This window comes from Drosophila hydei, unplaced genomic scaffold (assembly GCF_003285905.1).
Source record: "Drosophila hydei strain 15085-1641.00,03,60 unplaced genomic scaffold, DhydRS2 tig00000364-arrow-arrow-pilon, whole genome shotgun sequence".
NCBI lineage: Eukaryota > Metazoa > Arthropoda > Insecta > Diptera > Drosophilidae > Drosophila > Drosophila hydei.
Genome location: NW_022045718.1, coordinates 264,422 through 283,704, shown reverse-complemented (window position 1 = coordinate 283,704; position 19,283 = coordinate 264,422). Strand labels below are relative to the sequence as shown.

The window sequence follows — 19,283 nt, the reverse complement described above, 5'->3', positions numbered from 1 at the left end:
CGTCTCGTTTTAGATTTTTGGTAATGTTTTTTTTTGTTCTGCCTTCGCTGACCGTCAAGTGGTTTGATAACTTTATTAGCTGTGTTCCCAATGCTTGTCCGTGTAATTTGTTGTGATTATCGCAGCTCGATTGAATTGAATTAAGTTGTTCCGTTTGTTGTTGTTGTTGATGCTTGTATTATTTGGGTGTGTAGAAATATGATATGGTGAACAACTTTAATATAGATATGAACAAAAGACGGCCTTAAAGCTTATAATCAGATGTTTAAAGAATGGTTTTAACACACTTTTTTCATAAATAGAGCTAGAAGTAGTTACCCCGCGATACGCAGCTCAAGCTGAGTCGTATTGCATTTTAATAAGTATTTAATGAAAATACAAAATAAAGAACATTCAAATTTTTGGTAGATATTAAAGTTTAAAAATAATTGAACTTATTTTCATTTAAATTTTATATTTGCATATAAATTTATTATATTTCCATATATATATATATATATATATATATATATTTTTTTTTAATTTTTGGCTTTTTAATGTTGACTGTAGTTTCTATATAATAAGTTTTTATGCATATATAATGATACATACATTTTGAAAGAATAAAAGTCATACTTAATCACGTTTAATTAAATTAAATTAAAATAAATATAGGTTTAAATTAATTATTAATTTACATAAGCAATATTTGAATTATATTTATATTTAATTTTTATATAATTTCACAAATATGTATATTATATTATTATATTATGCCATAATAAAGAATATAGTTTTACAGTTCCGAATTAATATTTATTAAAAACTAATTATATATAACTTAACTATTCATATTATAATCAGTATTCATATTGGTATGCCATAACTAATACTAAGTATGCCTGTTGCAATATCTTTATGTATTTTGTGGCTGTGCCACAGCCATATCTAGGTCGGGCCATGTACGGCCGCAGTGTTCTATGGAACAAACGAAACGCACAAACTCTCGGCCCATTTCTGGGTCTGTGCCGCATTTCCGTTCCGTATTGGAAAGACTTTCAATGCGTTTTACTCTAACATTTTCAACGTTTTATTAAAGGCGAGTCGCCAAGTCGTCTGGTCGCTATTGGAATCAAAGTTTCTTTGGCGTTTCCCATTGTTTGCCATAGTTTTCCCATCTCTCTTTTCTGTCTATCTCCATCTCTCTGTCTCTCTCTCTCTCTCTCTCTCTCTCTCTATCTATGTCTCTTTCTCTGCCTTTCTGTACGTCCCCCTCCATTCGGACTTCTCTGCATATCGCAAGAACGACTTGGCATATCTTTTGTATGCACTCGTCGCATTCGAGAAGTTTTTTAGACTTTTTTTACTTTATCGCAAACTTTGGCAACGCAGGAAAAGGCGCGTTGGCTTCTGCTTTGCGTAGCGATCTTTTTTTTAATTATATATGTATTTACAGATATTTACATGCGTATATGTATGCGCTTTGTATGCAATGCATTGAACAATGCTAAAATGACATTTCCTCAAAGGGTGGCGGGTTCTGTTGTTATCAGCTGTTTGGCATGCTGGTTGCTGCCAGGCTACTGTAGATAAGGCTCGGCTATAGCTACGTGATAATGTTGTCTTATGCTAAAGCCAAAGAGCAAACTGCGCTCTGATTGCTGATTGTTGCTAATAACAGCAACAGCAGCAGCAGCAGCTGATGGTATCTTATATAAATGCCTTGTAATCAATTTTATATGGGTAAATAAAGGGTATATTCAAGTTGTGCAACAGTTTTGCTACAGCTCAAATTATATTGCTGAGCAATTCAATTAAATAAAGCTGTTTCATGATTGAGTTTATTAGAGAAAATAATAAATTTACTTACATAAAACTTTGAGCAAATTAATAATTGAATTTTGGTTTTAAAGAGTCAATCAGATATTTATAAAAATATCACAATTACATTAATATTTAATCGTTTGGCTCTTGATAAACAAAAACTTTTAATATTTTTTAAAGTACTTCAAAATGTTTTGCTGAAATATTAAAAATCGAAATTGCATAAAAATATATATATTTGTATATGCACATAAATCTAAATACAATCAATCAGTCTGCATTTACCTTCAATTGAGTGCTTCCTAGATGTATTAATAATTGTATTGTGCTTCAAAGTCTTGGCGCAGAAACAATGTTTTTTTATACCCTAAGCTCATTGAAAATGGGAAATCGGGTATAATAGGTTTGTTAAAAAAATGTAACAGTCAGAAGGAGTCATGAAAGACCTCACAAAATATGTATATTCTTCATCAGGACGACAAGCCGAATCGATTTAGCCCTGTCCGTCTGTTCGTCTGTATGAACGCGTTGATCTCAGCATCTGCAAGAGCAGCAGACTTCAAATTTTTTGTAGGTCCGTGTTCATTACTGTTTCCATTTTATTGTTATCGATTAAAAACATGATTAAAATACAGGTATTAAATTATACTTCATCAAAATTTTGGATTTGTATTTGTATTTGTATGTATTTTATATTTTGGAAAATATTAAAAACTTAGATAGGTTTGTATTCAGGGTATGTACTAGTCGGGCACCCCGACTAGGGTTTTCTTACTTATTTTTTAGCAGTCACCATAAATCATTGATAAAACATCGTCAGCATGAAATATATTTTACATACATATGCAATTTATAATCATTTAAATGTGCGCCTTAATGCGACTGTCGTCAGCTTCCGTGCCTTACGCCTGGTCATGGACTGGGCACAGCAATTAGTCAAGTCGCGTCGCTTGTAATAGAAACTAATAGCCGCAAATCCCATCGACCCCATCGGTCGTCATCAAATTCCAGCTGTAGCTATATTGTACTCAAGCGCATTCCACGAAGCATATCAAATATTTCTTAGAGGCAAGTCTAGGGGCGCTCTATTTGTGAAAATTAACTTAATTCAATTCATTAATGATCTTAATAACTTTATCTGCTTTGACAGCCCGATGTTGTCGTTATTGAAATATTCTTATATTATTTATTATATTATTTGTATAGAATATATCTTGATATCTTATAAATATGTTTGTTCATTATGATTTACACATATAATTTGAAATCATTTGGTTCACTACTAGATTTTCAAATGATATTTTTAGAATACTTTAATAACATTCATAAAATATATTATATATCTTGATCAGGGCGACGAGCTGAGTCGATTGATCTCTGTTATTGTTTATTGTTTATGGCAAGCATCATGTTTTTGTGCGTATGTATGTGCGTAAATATGTATTCATTGTTATGTATGTATAAAAGAAGCGAAGAAAGATTGGAATATCATCGCAGGGGTAAGGGGTAGAGCTGCAATGCCATCGTTAGTGGATCCACTCGATGGTTTCAACTATGGTTACTATCTATCGATCGGTTAAACAGCTGCGTATGGACATAATGCTCTTCTCAGCCTTTGAAGTGTTTATACTAAATAAATATAAAAAACTTCGACTGTTTTTATTTGGGATTTGTTCATTCACAGCTTTCAATATTCCACATAAACTTTTCTCACACTCTCATCGATAATGTTGACACTGATCTTGAAATGATCGCATCATATAATATCATATTAATTCATATTATATTTCTCAATGCATCGTCGAACAGTCGCAACAAAATCGCATTCCATTGTCCGGCTCTAACCTTGACTCTGCTCCTTTAGGCTGAAGAATAAGTTTGTCGCTTTTGTTACCTGTCTCAATTGGATACCACGCAGGTAGCACCAACCCTAACTCAATAATCTTATTAGAATTCGTTAGCCGCATACACAAGAAAGGGGCTTCATTTGTTTGTCAGTCTCGGAGTCTCGCTCGCTTCAGTTTATTAAAATCGTTTTGATGTTGATCGCGTCGCCCCCTTTTTTTTTGTTGCTCATCAAATTGACGCTCGACTGTCTATACGCTTTTCAAGCTAAGGTCTGTATCGATAAGTGTATCGATAAGCTGAGTCATAAGATTTCTTGGAACTGGGCAGAAGCCGACTGCGATCACAAAAGAGCATCGGAAAATAATATTCCCTTTAATATAAAACGAACAAGTAAGAAAGCTCTAGTCGGGGTGCCCGACTAGGAGATACCCTGATCCCAGTCCTCTGAGTTTTTTTTTAAATTTTCCGTAGTTTGTATCGAGTATTAAAAAAAAAAGAAAACAAATAAAAATCGACATTGCGAGACCTGGTTTCGAACCCGGATTATTTGCGCAACGTGCACCAACTCTACCAACACCGCCACTTCATAATTAAAAAAAAAAAAATAAAACAATAAAAAATTTTTAATCCCCACTGGTCTCGAACCGAAAAAAAATTTCAAGTCTCTAGCTCTTATAGATGCTGAGATCCACGCTTTCACACATACGGACAGACGGACGGACGGACAGACGGACAGGCGGACGGACAGACAGACGAACAGGGCTCAATCGACTCGGCTTGTCGTCCTGAACAAGAATATATATACTTTATGGGGTCTGCCACGCCTCCTTCTGCCTGTTACATACATTTGCACAAAACCATTATACCCTGATTTCCCATTTTTAATGGGATCAGGGTATAATAATGACATCACTTAATTAATTTTAATACCCTGATCCCATTGAAAATGGGGAAACACCTTGCACAAGCAGGACGGTGGCGGTTTTGGTAGAGACCGCGCTCGTAGGCGGCTAAAACCCGGATTCGAACCTTGTCGTGATGGAACGTTTTTCGTTTAATTCGATATACCCTGATCCCATTGAAAATGGGAAAATGGTAGCCTGGCAGCGATGGGACTTTTTTTGTTGGTTTTATTTTTACACCCTGATCCCATTGAAAATGCAAATGAAATGCAAATGTATGTAACAGGCAGAAGGAGGCGTGGCAGACCCCATAAAGTATACATATACTTGATCAGGACGACTTGGTGTTGTATTATTAATTTTTATTTGATTTTTTTAAATACTCGATAAAAACTAAGAAAAATATTTAAAAACGCAGACTTTCTTATATCTTAATAATACTTTAAAATCCTCGACTTATTTAAAGAATTATATAAGTATAAATGATTACTTTTATCGTGTTCTGGCTTATTCATTAATTTACTGCATTTTTTTATTTACTGTTTTTGATAATTGTGGTCGAGCAGTTAGTTCATTCGCAGCTTTCAAGCTTAACGGAACGTTTTATAAATATTTTCTATTCTATATTCTAAACGATCACACATCTTAACGATAAATCAGTATTCCTGTCTCAGTACTCCTCTATCGTGAACGAATAAAGTGTCGCAAAATTTGATTAGATGTTGGAGAGCACTGGCAAACAGATGTAAGCACTTATACGATGAGCACATACAATATTGGGAACAAGAAGCAGTTAGTCAACGGAGTAAGTTGAAATGACCGACTATTATACCCTGATGTCCCATTTTCAATAGCTTTAGGGTATAATTATTTTATTTATTTTTTGTTTTAATATATATTCTGCCTGGTATCAGCTTGAATACAAATTAAAGTAAAAGTTTTAAAAACCTGTTAAATTCCCTTAAAAGCACAGTAAAAGTATCGTATGAGTAAGCGAAATAAATTTTTCAGCTTGTAATGCGTATGGTACACAAAAATTTGATATTTGTGAATTATATTTTTGTTATTTCAAGTTCTCAGCTTTTATGTTCCATCTGTCGTCGCATTCTCTATTAGTGAAACAGTTTACTCTGAATTCTCAATTTCAATGGGTTGAGGGCTAAATAAATTATAATTTTTTGTTGCATACTTTTGGGTGCACATAAATATCGGATGGCACATAAATATCTTTTAGGTGCTGCTTGAATTACAGTTGGAAGCAACTTCAACTGAAGTGCATAACAATTCAACTGAAAAAGGTGCGTGGCGCTGAAGGCACGTGTCTAAGTGCCGCCTGTCTAGACACTAAAGACTGACAAAACGTCAAATAAAATAAATTTCATTTCGTTTTGGCCAAACGAGAAAATAGAAAACGAGCTACATAATGGTTGACGGTTGAAGAACTAAAGTAGAGATGTGGTCGCCTTACGACATTATCAAATGAATCAAGCGAATCTATATTAGATCTTATCTAATCATTAGATAAATTTGACAGTTATTTTCGTTATTTATTTCTTATTTTAAATTTTTTACTTATTATTATGTGAGTAATAATATTATTAGCCATTGAAGGATACTGACTTCTTAATCCTGTAAATAGGAAAAATTCTTTTTAAAAAAAAGCACATCAAATAATATTTCATATTTAAACATTTAAATGTTTTTATATTACTAAAAATATATTTTACAATTTGTCAAAAGAATTTTTTATATTAAGTTTAATGTAGTTAAAGTTTTAAGCTTGTTATTATGTTTTTTTTTTTAATTTAATAAATAAGTATATATTTTATCTATAATATATTTCTTTTCAGACGTATTAAAAATATAAAAAATAAAACAATATTAAGTCGAAAATCTTTCAATTTAATTTTAAATTATAAAATCAAATTTGAATCACTTAATTTTTTAATGTTCTTTCTTTAATTTTGAACATAATGTAATTTTATTTCTTTTCCATTGTTTTTTTTTCATAGTAAAATATCTTTAATTTTAATTGTTTCCTCGTTTTTGCAATAAGTAACATTTTTAAAAAAATCTCCAATATATTGTAATTACATTATTTTTTTGAAATTGTTTTTAAGATAATGTATGTATTCGACATTTTAAAATATCTCCAATTTCCATTCTTTCCACGAAGTAAGTAACATTTTTTAATATATCTCTAAATATAGGAATTAAATTTTTTTTTATATTTTTTGACTCTCGAATATTGTAAAATATCCCAAAGTTCCATTGTTCCGTTTGTTGTGTAAGCAACATTTCCATTTACAATATTTTAACATGACAATTACTTGAGCTTAAACAAACTTGATTGGCTTGAAATTTTAAGAAAACTGCTTTAAAATCCTCACAGACATAGCTTCACTCTGTAGCCCCTTTCCTCTTCTTCTTCTCTTCCTCTCTCCCTAGCTCTTTCGTCAAACGTGTTTCAAGGAGCGCCGTCGCATTTGGCGGTAATTAGTTTGGTAACGCTGCGGGCGTGTGATTTTCACCAATCATTTACAACAGACCCTCAACTCTAGCTGTTTGTCTGATTCGACTAGCAAATACGGCGTAATTAAAACCACGTAAATGCTTAAATGGTTAATGAAAAGATTTTGTAAAATATATAAACTGAAGTTCAAAGAAAGATGCCCAAAAATATAATTCTAAATAATAAAAATTAATTTCTTTAGATCCGATCTAAATATATAAAGCATTTAGACTGTGAATATATGTATATATAAAGTTTTCTATCTATTTGAATTTCTTTTAATAAAATAGTAATAAAAAATAATATATATATATAATATATTTAAATCTATATAATATATAATATATATATTTTACAAAGCGTTCTTTAAAACTCTTCGCTTTCTTTACTTAACTACGTTTTATGTACTTGATGTTTATAGGGTATACCAGTCCAATGTTGCCTTCTTTCTGCTTTTTTCTTTCCGAAAATAATTTTCATCAACAGTTCGTCGGCAGACGCTGACAAGTTGAAGTCCCTAGCTGGGCCGTTTCTTGTCGTTTCTCTGATTACACATTTTAGCGCCATTTTTGGCGCAACTTTTGCTGAGCCACTCGCCAAAAAAAAAGCCCTTTAGGCCAGACGAGAGAAACTTTTTGGCCAGAAAGGAACAAAAATAAAAACGGAGCTGTAAAGAATCTCAATGATGGGGTTAACAAGCAAAATTTGATTTATTTGATGAGTTTCTCGTGTTGTTGCCGTCGACATCGCTTCAAAGACGCGTTTAATGAGCATAAAAATGAGGGAGAATGGCGGGCGTATTGGCGGGCATATTGGCTGGCTCGGCTGCGTTGAAGGCAGTTGGGAAATACCAAACGCGAAAAAAAAGAAAAAACTGTTAAATTAACCAAAGTTTGGAATAACTAAAATATAAAAGCCAGAGTATTCTTTGAGATTGAGAATTTTCTATTGATTGCTGCAGTAGGAAATTGTGATAAGTTCGATTCAATCAGGAAGTTGATGTTTCGTCATGTTTGAGATATTTAATTGAATTTCCATTCCATCAAGTCTTCTGGCCTCAACAAGGCATACAATCTGAAGTACATTTTTGATGAAGAATTTCCTTTTTAGAAAACAACTTATGCATATTTGCATAAGCAACAAACAAAAATCCCGTGATGTATAAATATTTTAAGCAAACAATTTAACTGCAAATGCGGCCATGAAAAGCTGAAAATGTTTCTTGTGCCTTATATTAACTATAAAAGAGACAATGTACAAAAATATCACTCATACGCAGCGTATAAAAAGCATAAAACAGCCAGTAACAACTCGAACGTTTAACGCCTAGCTGAGGCTTACACGAATGGCGCATAAAACAAGGCGCTGTAATAATGAAGAATATATAAAATAAAAGGAAAGCAAAAAGCATGTAAACAGGTGGAAGCATACTTTTTTATGCGAGTCGTTAAAAAAACTAAAATACTAAAAAAGAAAAAATGTTAGAGAGCAAGCGACTGCACAATGCTCGCTTAAGAACTAAATATTATAATTATTTTAGAGGAATATTTGATGCAGCTGCAAGGCTTGCAGATCATGCAACTGAAATTGTGGAAAAGTCCCTAACTTTAATAGCTGAGAAATGGTGTATGAATAAGAAAAACAGTCTGTGCCGCAAACATATGCGTGAGCAATAGCGATCTATGCTGAACTGGAATGTCTGAGTTACGGCGATCTGCTCTGAGTATCTGATCACTGCTGTATGTTGCTGAGAGCGACCGGAAGGGCCAGATAATTGAGTATTGCAATTTGTGCTGCACTCAGATGCGTGAGCTCCAACATCTTATGAAGGATTCCGATAACTTATATCTAGTGCCAGGGTGCAAGGTCCTCTTCATTCCTACACCCGATCGTATTGGTCATAACTTCCTTGATGCTCTCCTCCAGTCCACTTGACGGCGTCAGGTGTTGGCCATGGTCAGGCTTGAATAAATATGACCAGTCCAATGGACACTGCACTGCACTCAATATACCTTAGTCACATTGTGAGCGAGCATTAAGAATAGCTAAGAAAATGTATGTGCCGGCAAATTTGCGTTGAAGTTCACCGCTGACTGCCATAAAAATGATTTAATATGCGCTTTATATGAGAAAAGTTTTGCAATTTTTGCGCATTTAATGTGGGGCTCTTTCACTTGACAGTTGACGCCACAAAAGTAAGGAGAGAAACGAGCAAAAAATGAAAACTTTTTTTAAAGTTCAAGCAAAACTCGATGCAACCTGCCAGTTAATTATGCTGGAGTTAAGCAATTCGAAAGTTTGCAGCAACGGAAGTTGTCTTGGCCTGAAATTAAATCTAATTGAATTGTGAACTTGTGCTTTTGTTGGGCGCGTCTATTGAGCTGCCATTTTGGCCAAATGTGATTACAATGATGCTGTGAAGGCGGCCCACACTTGGGCATTATTCATGTCACTTGTGCGAGGCGGCCCTGAGGGAGCCAACGGCTAATCAGCGGCTTTTCTATTCTGAAAAGTTTGCACTTATTGAATTTAGCGCAAAGTGTAGCAAAATGTTGCGCTTGCCTATTAGAAAGTTTCCTGGTTCAAATTGAAATTCCAATGCTGTCAACAGAAGCTGACATATACGAAACAATGCAAACAAAGCCAAAGCAAAGATAAAAGCAAAACTTTCTGTTCGACATCTTTGAAGTTGATCGAAACATTAGATTTCGTTCTCTATTTAATATGGTTTATTTTGAAGGGAAGTTCTGAGAACAAGAAGTGAAGATCTTAGTATTACTTTTATGACCATTGAGAGAGAATAATCTATTTGCATTGCTTTCATCTTAAATACCTGAGCAGCATACTCTTTAAATATCCATACGCGCCTCCATCAGCCCATTGCTTATGTTGATTAACCCATTATAGCTGCAAGTTGTCTATCGCTCATACCCAAAGCAAATTCGTTGACTGCAAAAAGTTTTCAATCGTTTTTTGCCAGCTGGCAGAAGTTCATAACGGTCTCATCTCTCTGGCCATGTAAATCAAGCCGTACTTGCGTGTACTGTGGTATATACATACACATTTAAATATTTGTATATACTATAAATTATCATAAGCATCGTTGGCACAGCTTTTTGGCTGCAGCGCGACTGCAAATAATGCAAAATAGTTTCTTGCAGCTGTGACATCAAAAGGGACAAAAAACAGACACTTGACGCGTGACAGTGGCAGCCAGACAATAATAACAATAACCAAAGCAACAAAAACAACTGACAGCCAGAGCGAACACTTTGCATAATTTCAAAACTTTAGACCAAACAATTCAGAAGCAAAATTCAAATCAAAAGCTAACATTAAACTTAACATAAAGCACAGCTAACATCAAGCTGTTGGCCTCACTAACAGCAGCTCTGTTAATTAACACAGATTGGCCTCACTAACAGCAGCTCTGTTAATTAACAGAGATTGGCACAAATTTGTTTAGTTTTTCATATGAAACATGTTGTGAGCTACATTAAGCTTAATTTTAATTAATATTTAATTTTCCATTAAAATAAAGTAAGTTCAAGTAAATCCGATCTTTCTTTTGCATATTCTTTGCATAGTCTATTATGATCATCAAGTCAATATGTTGAATTTCTGTATAAACAACGATATATATATATATATATATATATATATGTTGGCATTTGCATACTACACATTTTGCCTCTGGCTTCGCCTCGTGCTCGTGCGTCATCATCGTTACGATCAACCAACAACAATCGCGCCACACAGTCGAACCGACTCTCTCTCTCTGTCTCTCTCTCTCTCTAAATACCAGAAACTCACTATACGTCTTTGTTATTGGTTCGCTCTTTTGAACGTTGCTTTATGTGTGTGCGTGTGTGTGCTTGTGTGTGTGAGTTGTTTGCATTGTGTAAACGAAGCGCAGTGTTAAAAATGTCTCCCTGTCGACTCCAACATTCTTTCTTGTTTTTATACCCTGATCCCATTAAAAATGGGAAATCAGGGTATAATGGTTTTGTGTAAATGTATGTAACAGGCAGAAGGAGGCGTGGCAGACCCCATAAAGTATATATATTCTTGATCAGGACGACAAGCCGAATCGATTGAGCCCTGTCCGTCTGTCTGTCTGTCCGTCTGTCCGTATGTGTGAACGCGTGGATCTCAGCATCTATAAGAGCTACTGAAAATTTTTTTGTAGATCCGTGTAATTATGAAGTAGCGGTGTTGGTAGAGTTGGTTCACGTTGCGCAAATAATCCGGGTTCGAAACCAGGTCTCGCAATGTCGATTTTTATTTGTTTTCTTTTTTTTTTAATACTCGATACAAACTACGGAAAATATTTAAAAACTCAAAGGACTGGGATCAGGGTATCTCCTAGTCGGGCACCCCGACTAGAGCTTTCTTACTTGTTGTTTAACATATTGAAGAAAAAATTGAAATTTAATTTGCATTTTTATACATCAGCATAAACAAACCTAAGCTATCGGCAACAATATAAAATTTAAATTAGAACTGAAATGTTAAAAAGCCGAAGCGAACAGATTGGCAGCAGCAACAGCATTGAAGCTGTGCGCGGTCCATGACGGTGATAATCTGTGCTCCACAGAGACTAAGCACAAGCACACACACCGCGACCGAACCGCCAGGAGAGCCTTGACTCCGTCAGGACATTCCTCCATCAAATGCGAAGCGACAACGTCGATACAAATACTCCTTACTTTACAGTGATAATAGAGAAAAGAAACGGAAAATAAAACCAAAAAACTTTGTGGCAAAGTTTCAAAGCCGCCAGACGAACAGCAGACAACAAGGGAAACATTTGGTCGGACAAGTGATGGAAAGAAATGCATAATAAATAGATGTACAGAGAAGCCAAGCCAATTGAAGATGAACCGCATGACAATCTAATTCCAAAAATTCAACAAGCGACAACTAGCCGAATGGAGACATTGTGGAAATTTGTTTTTGGCAGTCGCGAGTGCAAATAAAAGAAAATACTTAAATCTTACGTTATGACTTAAAAAAAAAATCATGTGACATATCGTTATCAATTTTAACGTGAACAAAGCAAACCAAAAAAATTATCAATACAAAGTACAACAAGTAAGAAAGCTCCCATTAAAAATGGGAAATGAGGGTATAATGGTTTTGTGCAAATGTATGTAACAGGCAGAAGGAGGCGTGGCAGACCCCATAAAGTATATATATTCTTGATCAGGACGACAAGCCGAGTCGATTGAGCCCTGTCCGTCTGTCTGTCCGTCCGTCTGTCCGTCCGTCCGTCTGTCCGTCTGTCCGTATGTGTGAACGCGTGGATCTCAGCATCTATAAGAGCTAGAGACTTGAAATTTTTTTGTAGGTCCGTGTATAGCACGCGCAGGTCAAGTTTGTTTCAAATATTCGATAACTATTCGCATTTAATTGTTATCGAATAAAAACATTATTGAAATGCAGTAAATAAATTATATCTCGAACGTCTTAAGAGCTAGAGCCTTCAAATTCTTAAAATTTAAGTTTAGTTGGAACTAGGCCATTATGTGAAAGCGTTTGCATCTCAACCAAGCCAATAGGATATGTAGATCATATGCTGAAAATTTCATTAAAATCCATTAAGTAAAACAGAAGTTATTAAACAAAACAAATGCGTGTATTCTTTTCTATTCCAAGAATTGAAATTACGATTGAATTGTGCTGAATTATTAGCTGCTACTTATGTTCAAATTTGCAGCAACTCGCGTGAGTAGTGCAGTGGCTGCGTTGGTAGAGGCGGCGCTCGTATGCAGATCGGTCCGGGGTTCGAGACCGGTGGAGATGAGACATTTTTTATTGTTTTATTTTTTTTATTTATCTAGTGGCGGTGTTGGTAGAGTTGGTGCACGTTGCGCAAATAATCCGGGTTCGAAACCTGGTCTCGCAATGTCGATTTTTATTTGTTTTCTTTTTTTTTGAATACTCGATACAAACTACGGAAAATTTAAAAAAAAACTCAGAGGACTGGGATCAGGGTATCTCCTAGTCGGGCACCCCGACTAGAGCTTTCTTACTTGTTATAAATGATTTCATCCAGGTATGACTTATTCATTTATCAACTGCACAAAATGGGAATTTCCAATTTACTTGTTCTTTATTTTATTTAAGTATTTAGCTGTTAAGTATTTAGCGCTTAGTCATAAATGGAAGCCAATCGTTGGCCTTATCACAGCTCTATGACTCGAAATATGCGTGGAGCAACTTAAGGCAAGTAACGGAGGGAACAGGCAGCGACTGTGCGTGTGTGATAGGGACTGCAGTGTATTTAATCCGAATTCCTTTAAGATAACAATAAAAAGAAAACAACAACTTTTCGCATTTAAACTCTAAGCAATACTTGTGAAATGTTAAGTAAATTCATCTTGGACAAAGCTTTCAAATATTGACACACGAATCCTTTGGCTGTTAGGCAAACACAGCTGCTTCAACCCCCGAAAGTCTAACACCCCCTTTGAGTTACCCCTCAACCGTCCCGTTATGGTCATAAAACAAAACTGCGGGCCACTGCAGGCAAACAACATAAAACCCTCGTAAGAAGCTAACAACAACAACAACATTGAACACTTGACCGCTTGACCTAAATTTGGCAAGTTTTTCTTCTTGTTTTTTTTTTTTTTTGGCGCCAGATTAAGTTGAGTCCGTCCGTGCGAACATCAAATGTCAACAGAGCCCGAGAAATAGTACAAGAGAAATGTTTTAAAAATTATAACACGTACGCAATTTTGTCCTGATGCGCATAAAATAGGCATAAAATACGGGGCGTGGCCACCCGGCCAATGACAGCTAATGCTGGGCCAAAGTCTAGGGCAGTCGACTGTGGCAAGGGTTATCTCTGAGCCACCGCGTCAACTACACCTCATTTGCTAGCAGGCAGCAAAAGTTGGCTTTGATTTGCTCTCCTCTTTTTCTCTTTTTTAGTCAGCTACTTGGCTAATCTGCTCACACGCACAACGCCTGCGGCAAGGTGTTGAAAATTGATTTGCGCTGCGATAAATTACTACAGCAACTTTTCCCAAGCTCAAGCCAACTGAAATTAAAGATGCTCTCTTAGGCAGCAGGCAGCAGGCAGCTGGCAGCTGGTGAACCAACGCAAAGATAAGACGTCAACGATGCCGGTACAGGAGGGAACACGTACCACATTTTAGCACACTATTTAAGCAGTGCTCCACAGATCCACGGATCTGACAACAAAATGTGTCAATTTGGCGTCAAAGACATTGGCACAGAAAGGCAAATGTGTGCATTGCTAACAATACCCTGTAGACGAAGTTGAGAAATTTGTGTTTAAGTGGCGTTTCCAGCTTTCGCCTCTCTATGCAATTCTCATAAGCACAGAAAATGACTTCGTGCCTTCAAGTGCAGCCAACCCGCCTGATCTGCCCATCGACAGGGTACAACAAGACATGTTAACATTAGCAATGAAACAAGCTGCTTCTAACATTGAAGCTGACTGCAACTGCTGTCACGCCCACTTGCCACACACTCCGCCTCGGCTGTGAGGTGTTTTCTGCTGCCTCACGTACGCGCAGCGAGCAAGGAGAAGGAAATCTCCCCGCTTGGTTAGGCAGACAATAACTATAATTGTCGCATCAGCGTTTTGTGCTGCTGCTGCTGAGGCTCCTCCCGCTCCTGCGGACAGTAAAAACGACGAGTCATTGCGGAGAGTGGGCGAACAGACGGCACAGGGCTGGAGAGCAATGGAATGCCATTAGGCAGCACACAGGGAAATACCGCGTGCAGCAAGCGCCGCACATAGGCAGCAATTTCTTTTGTGGGTCTGTGGAGTGTCTGGGTGTGGGATATAAAAAATTCTTAAATTAAAGTCAATTTGACGACTCGTTGAATGTGCAAAATGTCAGAGCATGGCGCCTTGATAGAAGTGAAATTTAATGTTGATTAGCAAAATAGAAGTATTGAAAAATGGAAGAGTAAAAATATTTTAGATAAGAGAAACTTTCATTATATGCGCAAAGCTAATATTGTAGAAGTATTTATTTCAAGAACACGACCGCATTTAAATGATTTGGCTCGTCTTATCTTATCTAATCTTATCTAATGTAATCTTATAATTGCATTAAATAAAATACTGTATACAGAGTTCCTTGCTCTGATAAGATACACACACATAATATATATTAAATACAATGAGTTATTGAAGAAAAAACTTGTGGCTTGTGGTATAACCCAGGCTAGCTATGTGGCACGCCCACTGCCCACTCTTACGCAGGCTCATCATACCTCGAAACTCGATGTTCAATGGGTATTAAAAAACATTTTGGCAATTAAATTTGCTGTGGTCTCAGCTTCGGGCTACTCAACAAGTTTATGTATTCCCTTTACACAAGCACAGCTCAGTTTCCAATTTGCAACATTAATTAACTGAATGGCAAACAGTCGAGACTTGTGAAATTTGTAAGCAATACGAAAAGACAATATAAGACAATGGTCGGACGCTCGGTCGGACTGCTGCATTCAGTTTACGAGAACATTTTAATCTAATTTAACACACTTTAGATTTATATTTGCTTAAATAGAAGTTATCTAAGTGGCACGTGCCGGGCATAGCCAATGGGGCCAACACAACACAAGGCACAGGACAGTCGGACAGTCGGACAGTCGGACACTGCTCAGCATCCAGCTGCTCGGGCCACTCGGCTTGGCTACACAATGGAGCAGAGCCAGTGGCAGACGCGTTTTTATTATAGTTTATTTGACTTGCTGTTGCAACAGTTTAAGACATGCAATCGAATTGAGGAGCACGTTTATTGGCCCAAATGCCAAATGCAATCAATCTATGGCAATTGTCCGCTCTACAAAGAAGCTAAAAGCAGCTCAGCCATAGACGCGCCGCAGCAGCGTGAAAAACGAATAGATGACGTTCAGCAGCGACTGCAGCATCTTTAGATTCATGGGATAAACGCCGCCAACGAGTATCTAAGGATATATCAAATATATATATCTATATATATATAACTGCTAAGAGAGCTTTGCTTACTGCCAGCGGCTTTTGCGAGCGCATGATGAGAAACTTCAAAGTTTTCTGTGTCTCTATATCCAGATCCATCCAATTGCTCTCATAGGCGGCAATCGATATATAGAAACTCTGCAAAATATTCTGGATTAATATTCCAATTCGTAATTAGCCATGTGTGCATCTACCTGAAAGTAGAGCTCATTGGCAACGTAGTAGAGCACAACGCTGTTAGCAAATATCATGATCATGTAGAAAGACACGATTACAACCTGACCGATTGTTGGCGACTGTTAAGAAAGTTGATTAATTCTTGGTCTGGACTTTGACTAAATTAGTTCAGTTTCTTCTTTGATATCTCAAATTATAATTTGCCACTTACAATGATTAGCGAGAAGAGCAATACACAGAGCATCGCTCCAAAGCATAGAAACTCCACGAGATGCAAATTTGTGTTCAAATCGTTCATGGCATCGACCAGGCTAGACAGGAAGGCTTGGACTTGAGCTTGAGTTGTTGCTGGTAGTTTTTTGGACGTCATAGCTTACCCTGCCAATTTGACCTGATATCGTATGCACCATATAATTTCGTCACGCACTCGAATGCCCCGCAGGCGCCGCAAGGTGCGCAGCTTGTGCTGCAGCACGCGGCACATGAGTATGGCAAACAGTGTGAAGGTAACAATCAGATTGGTGTACGGTATGTACATGCAGCAGCCCATGGGCGCCATTATGACCTGCACCACAAAGAAGACCTCGTAGCCGGGGCTGGCATATTTATCAATACCAGGCACATACATGCCATAGGGCAGCACTGCAAATACAATTACAAATACAATCACAAGACTGGGTCGAGTTGCTGTTAAACAAACCACGCTCTGAGCCAAAAATGGGGTATGTTACCAGTCCTATGCACGTGCAAGTGCCCATTATTAAATTAATGCGACCTATAAGGATGGAAAGGCGCGTCGTCTTCGCTATCAACTCGCCAATGTGCTCATCTGAAGAACTCTGTAGAGATACGGAATAAAATGATAAATAGGTAAGTGGGAGCAGATTTCACTGAGATTTCTAAAAAGTAAAATAAATTATTGAAATAGCCAATTGGAGTAGTAGCTTACGAAACTTTAGCTAATACAGAATGTCGAATAAATCAAACCTACACAAATATAACAAGTAGGCTAGCTCTAGTCGAAACTGCTCGACGAGGAGATACCCTGCACCCGTTAAATTGTTGAATAACTTTTCATCAAGATGGACTTTCTTCTATATATATATATATATATTGCCACGCCTCCTTCTGACTGTTGCATATATTTACCCACTTTCTTTATGTATTTATCATACTGCTGTGGTTAGCGACCTTGAGTTGTCATTCATGTTCTGAGCAATGAACTACAAGCTTACCAGCAGTTGGAGATAAAAGGCTTTTAGTAGTTCTAGGAAACGTTCGTATCGGCCGCGGTGCACACACAGTAGAATCCCACGCACAACTGTATTCGTAAAGAGAACAGCCAGATAGACGTTGCGTATAATGAAGTCCAGAGGCTCGGAGCTTAAGTATATATCCACATATTGAGTCACATTGATGAGGGCGAAGGGCGTGAGTGCCACATAGCGTCGCCAATTGTGAACGAATAGATATGACCAGAATTTCATTAAACGCAACGTACTGCCAAAGATGGGCATGTCCGGCGTAGACATTGTCTGCAGTTCCATTTCAATATTTGGTTCGTTCTTCAAATACAGCCTTCAACTGCTCAATTGTCGCTGAAGCTACTTGTATATATAGACTTGACTGTGCTGATGCCATCATTAGCGCCCAATTAATGGCTGCGAGTATGTGGCGGGTGTTAATTGGTCTGTCAGTCTCTAATTAAAGGTGTAAAGGATATAATTTGATGTAACTATCACTCGTTATTTTCTTTCAGCTTTCAATGTATATTCCTTAACGAGCATTTGCAGAGCACAGAATTAAAACTGAAACTTTGCTTTAAGTCAAATAATATCTGTGGCTTTTTAAGCAATTACATAAACTCCATTATAAGCAACCAATGCAGAAGTGTAATTTGCAGAAACCTATCCGAAATCCAGGTCACCACATACATTTTGGCGCAATCTCTTTATTTTTTTGGCAGTGTTTGCAGTGGCAAACAAATAAAAGTGTTCGAGTCGGATGTGACTGACTTGGAAATACCCAAACTAAGCTTTTTGATTGGTTCAATGCAAGTGGCAGATGTTAGCGATATTTTGTACACGTTTTAAACTTCAAGTCTCTTCTCATGAGTCTCAAGATCAAGGCATAGTAAGAGGCAGGCAGACTGCCAGGAGTAAATCGATTCGGTTTTTCAAGCTGATCAAGTCTGTTATATACATTTTATATATATATAAATTTACTCTGCCAAGTGACCCAATGCTGACATTTGTGTGGTAAATATTTGCCTGGTTGTCAGCGGCAAACGGCTTGTTGGCAGTTTTATGGCCGAATAGCCAACGTGGAACAATTTGTTAAGCATTATCGAAATGGTAACGTAGCTCGGAGTTGGCTTTAAAGTGCTGGCACTCAACACGACCTGGGCCAATTGTTAGTGTTGGTCAAGCCGGTCATAAATCGCATGCACTGTGCAACACTGTGCAGACGTCGCTGCACTTGACCTCTTGGATACTCTCTGATTGCGGTCTCGACATTTGTAATAAGCGTCGGCAAACTTTTAATTGCAACACGCAGACAGCGCCAGGACACAAAGTATTGCGATGGGCGTGGCATGTGTGTGCATATACGCTTCTGTGTTGTTTGCAAACTGTTTTCTGCTTTTTGTTTTTTTTTTTGAGTCTGTCAGACAACTCTGGCAACGCTCGAAATTGAAATTCTCCGAGCTTTTCGGCGAAAAGTTTTGCATGTGCATGAGATGGTCCGTTGTTGATTTGTTGCTCACTCGGTTGGTTGGCCAGTCGGCAATAAGAATTCTGTCCGCTTGTCGATACTAATGCACACATGCGTCCGGCGCCGCTCCTGTGCGGCAAATTAAATGCATAATTACTTGATAATTGGATTTGCGGTCGGCTCAACTGGTTGTGCGAAATTTTCTAATTAAAATGTTTAGTGGCTGGCGAGACTATGGCGTCACTCCCCAATTGCCACTTGATGGCGATAAGCCTCAGGCACGTAGTCCTCCACACACACACACACAAGTGTGTGCCAGTCGCCTGCTGTTCGCACTCGAGTC

At 37.2% G+C, this 19,283-nt stretch overlaps 1 protein-coding gene across 1 annotated transcript; it reads right to left on the bottom strand.

Moving 5' to 3' along the window:
• Positions 1 to 15,918: 15,918 nt before the first annotated feature.
• On the bottom strand, positions 15,919 to 17,775 carry LOC111593780 (odorant receptor 30a). The gene is made up of 7 exons (XM_023306797.2): positions 17,464 to 17,775; positions 16,929 to 17,067; positions 16,606 to 16,870; positions 16,440 to 16,539; positions 16,246 to 16,347; positions 16,082 to 16,189; positions 15,919 to 16,020 (listed from the first exon to the last, which is right to left on the bottom strand). The coding sequence occupies exons 1-7, from the start codon at positions 17,773 to 17,775 to the stop codon at positions 15,919 to 15,921; spliced, it is 1,128 nt and encodes a 375-aa protein (XP_023162565.1).
• Between the last annotated feature and the right edge of the window lie 1,508 nt (positions 17,776 to 19,283).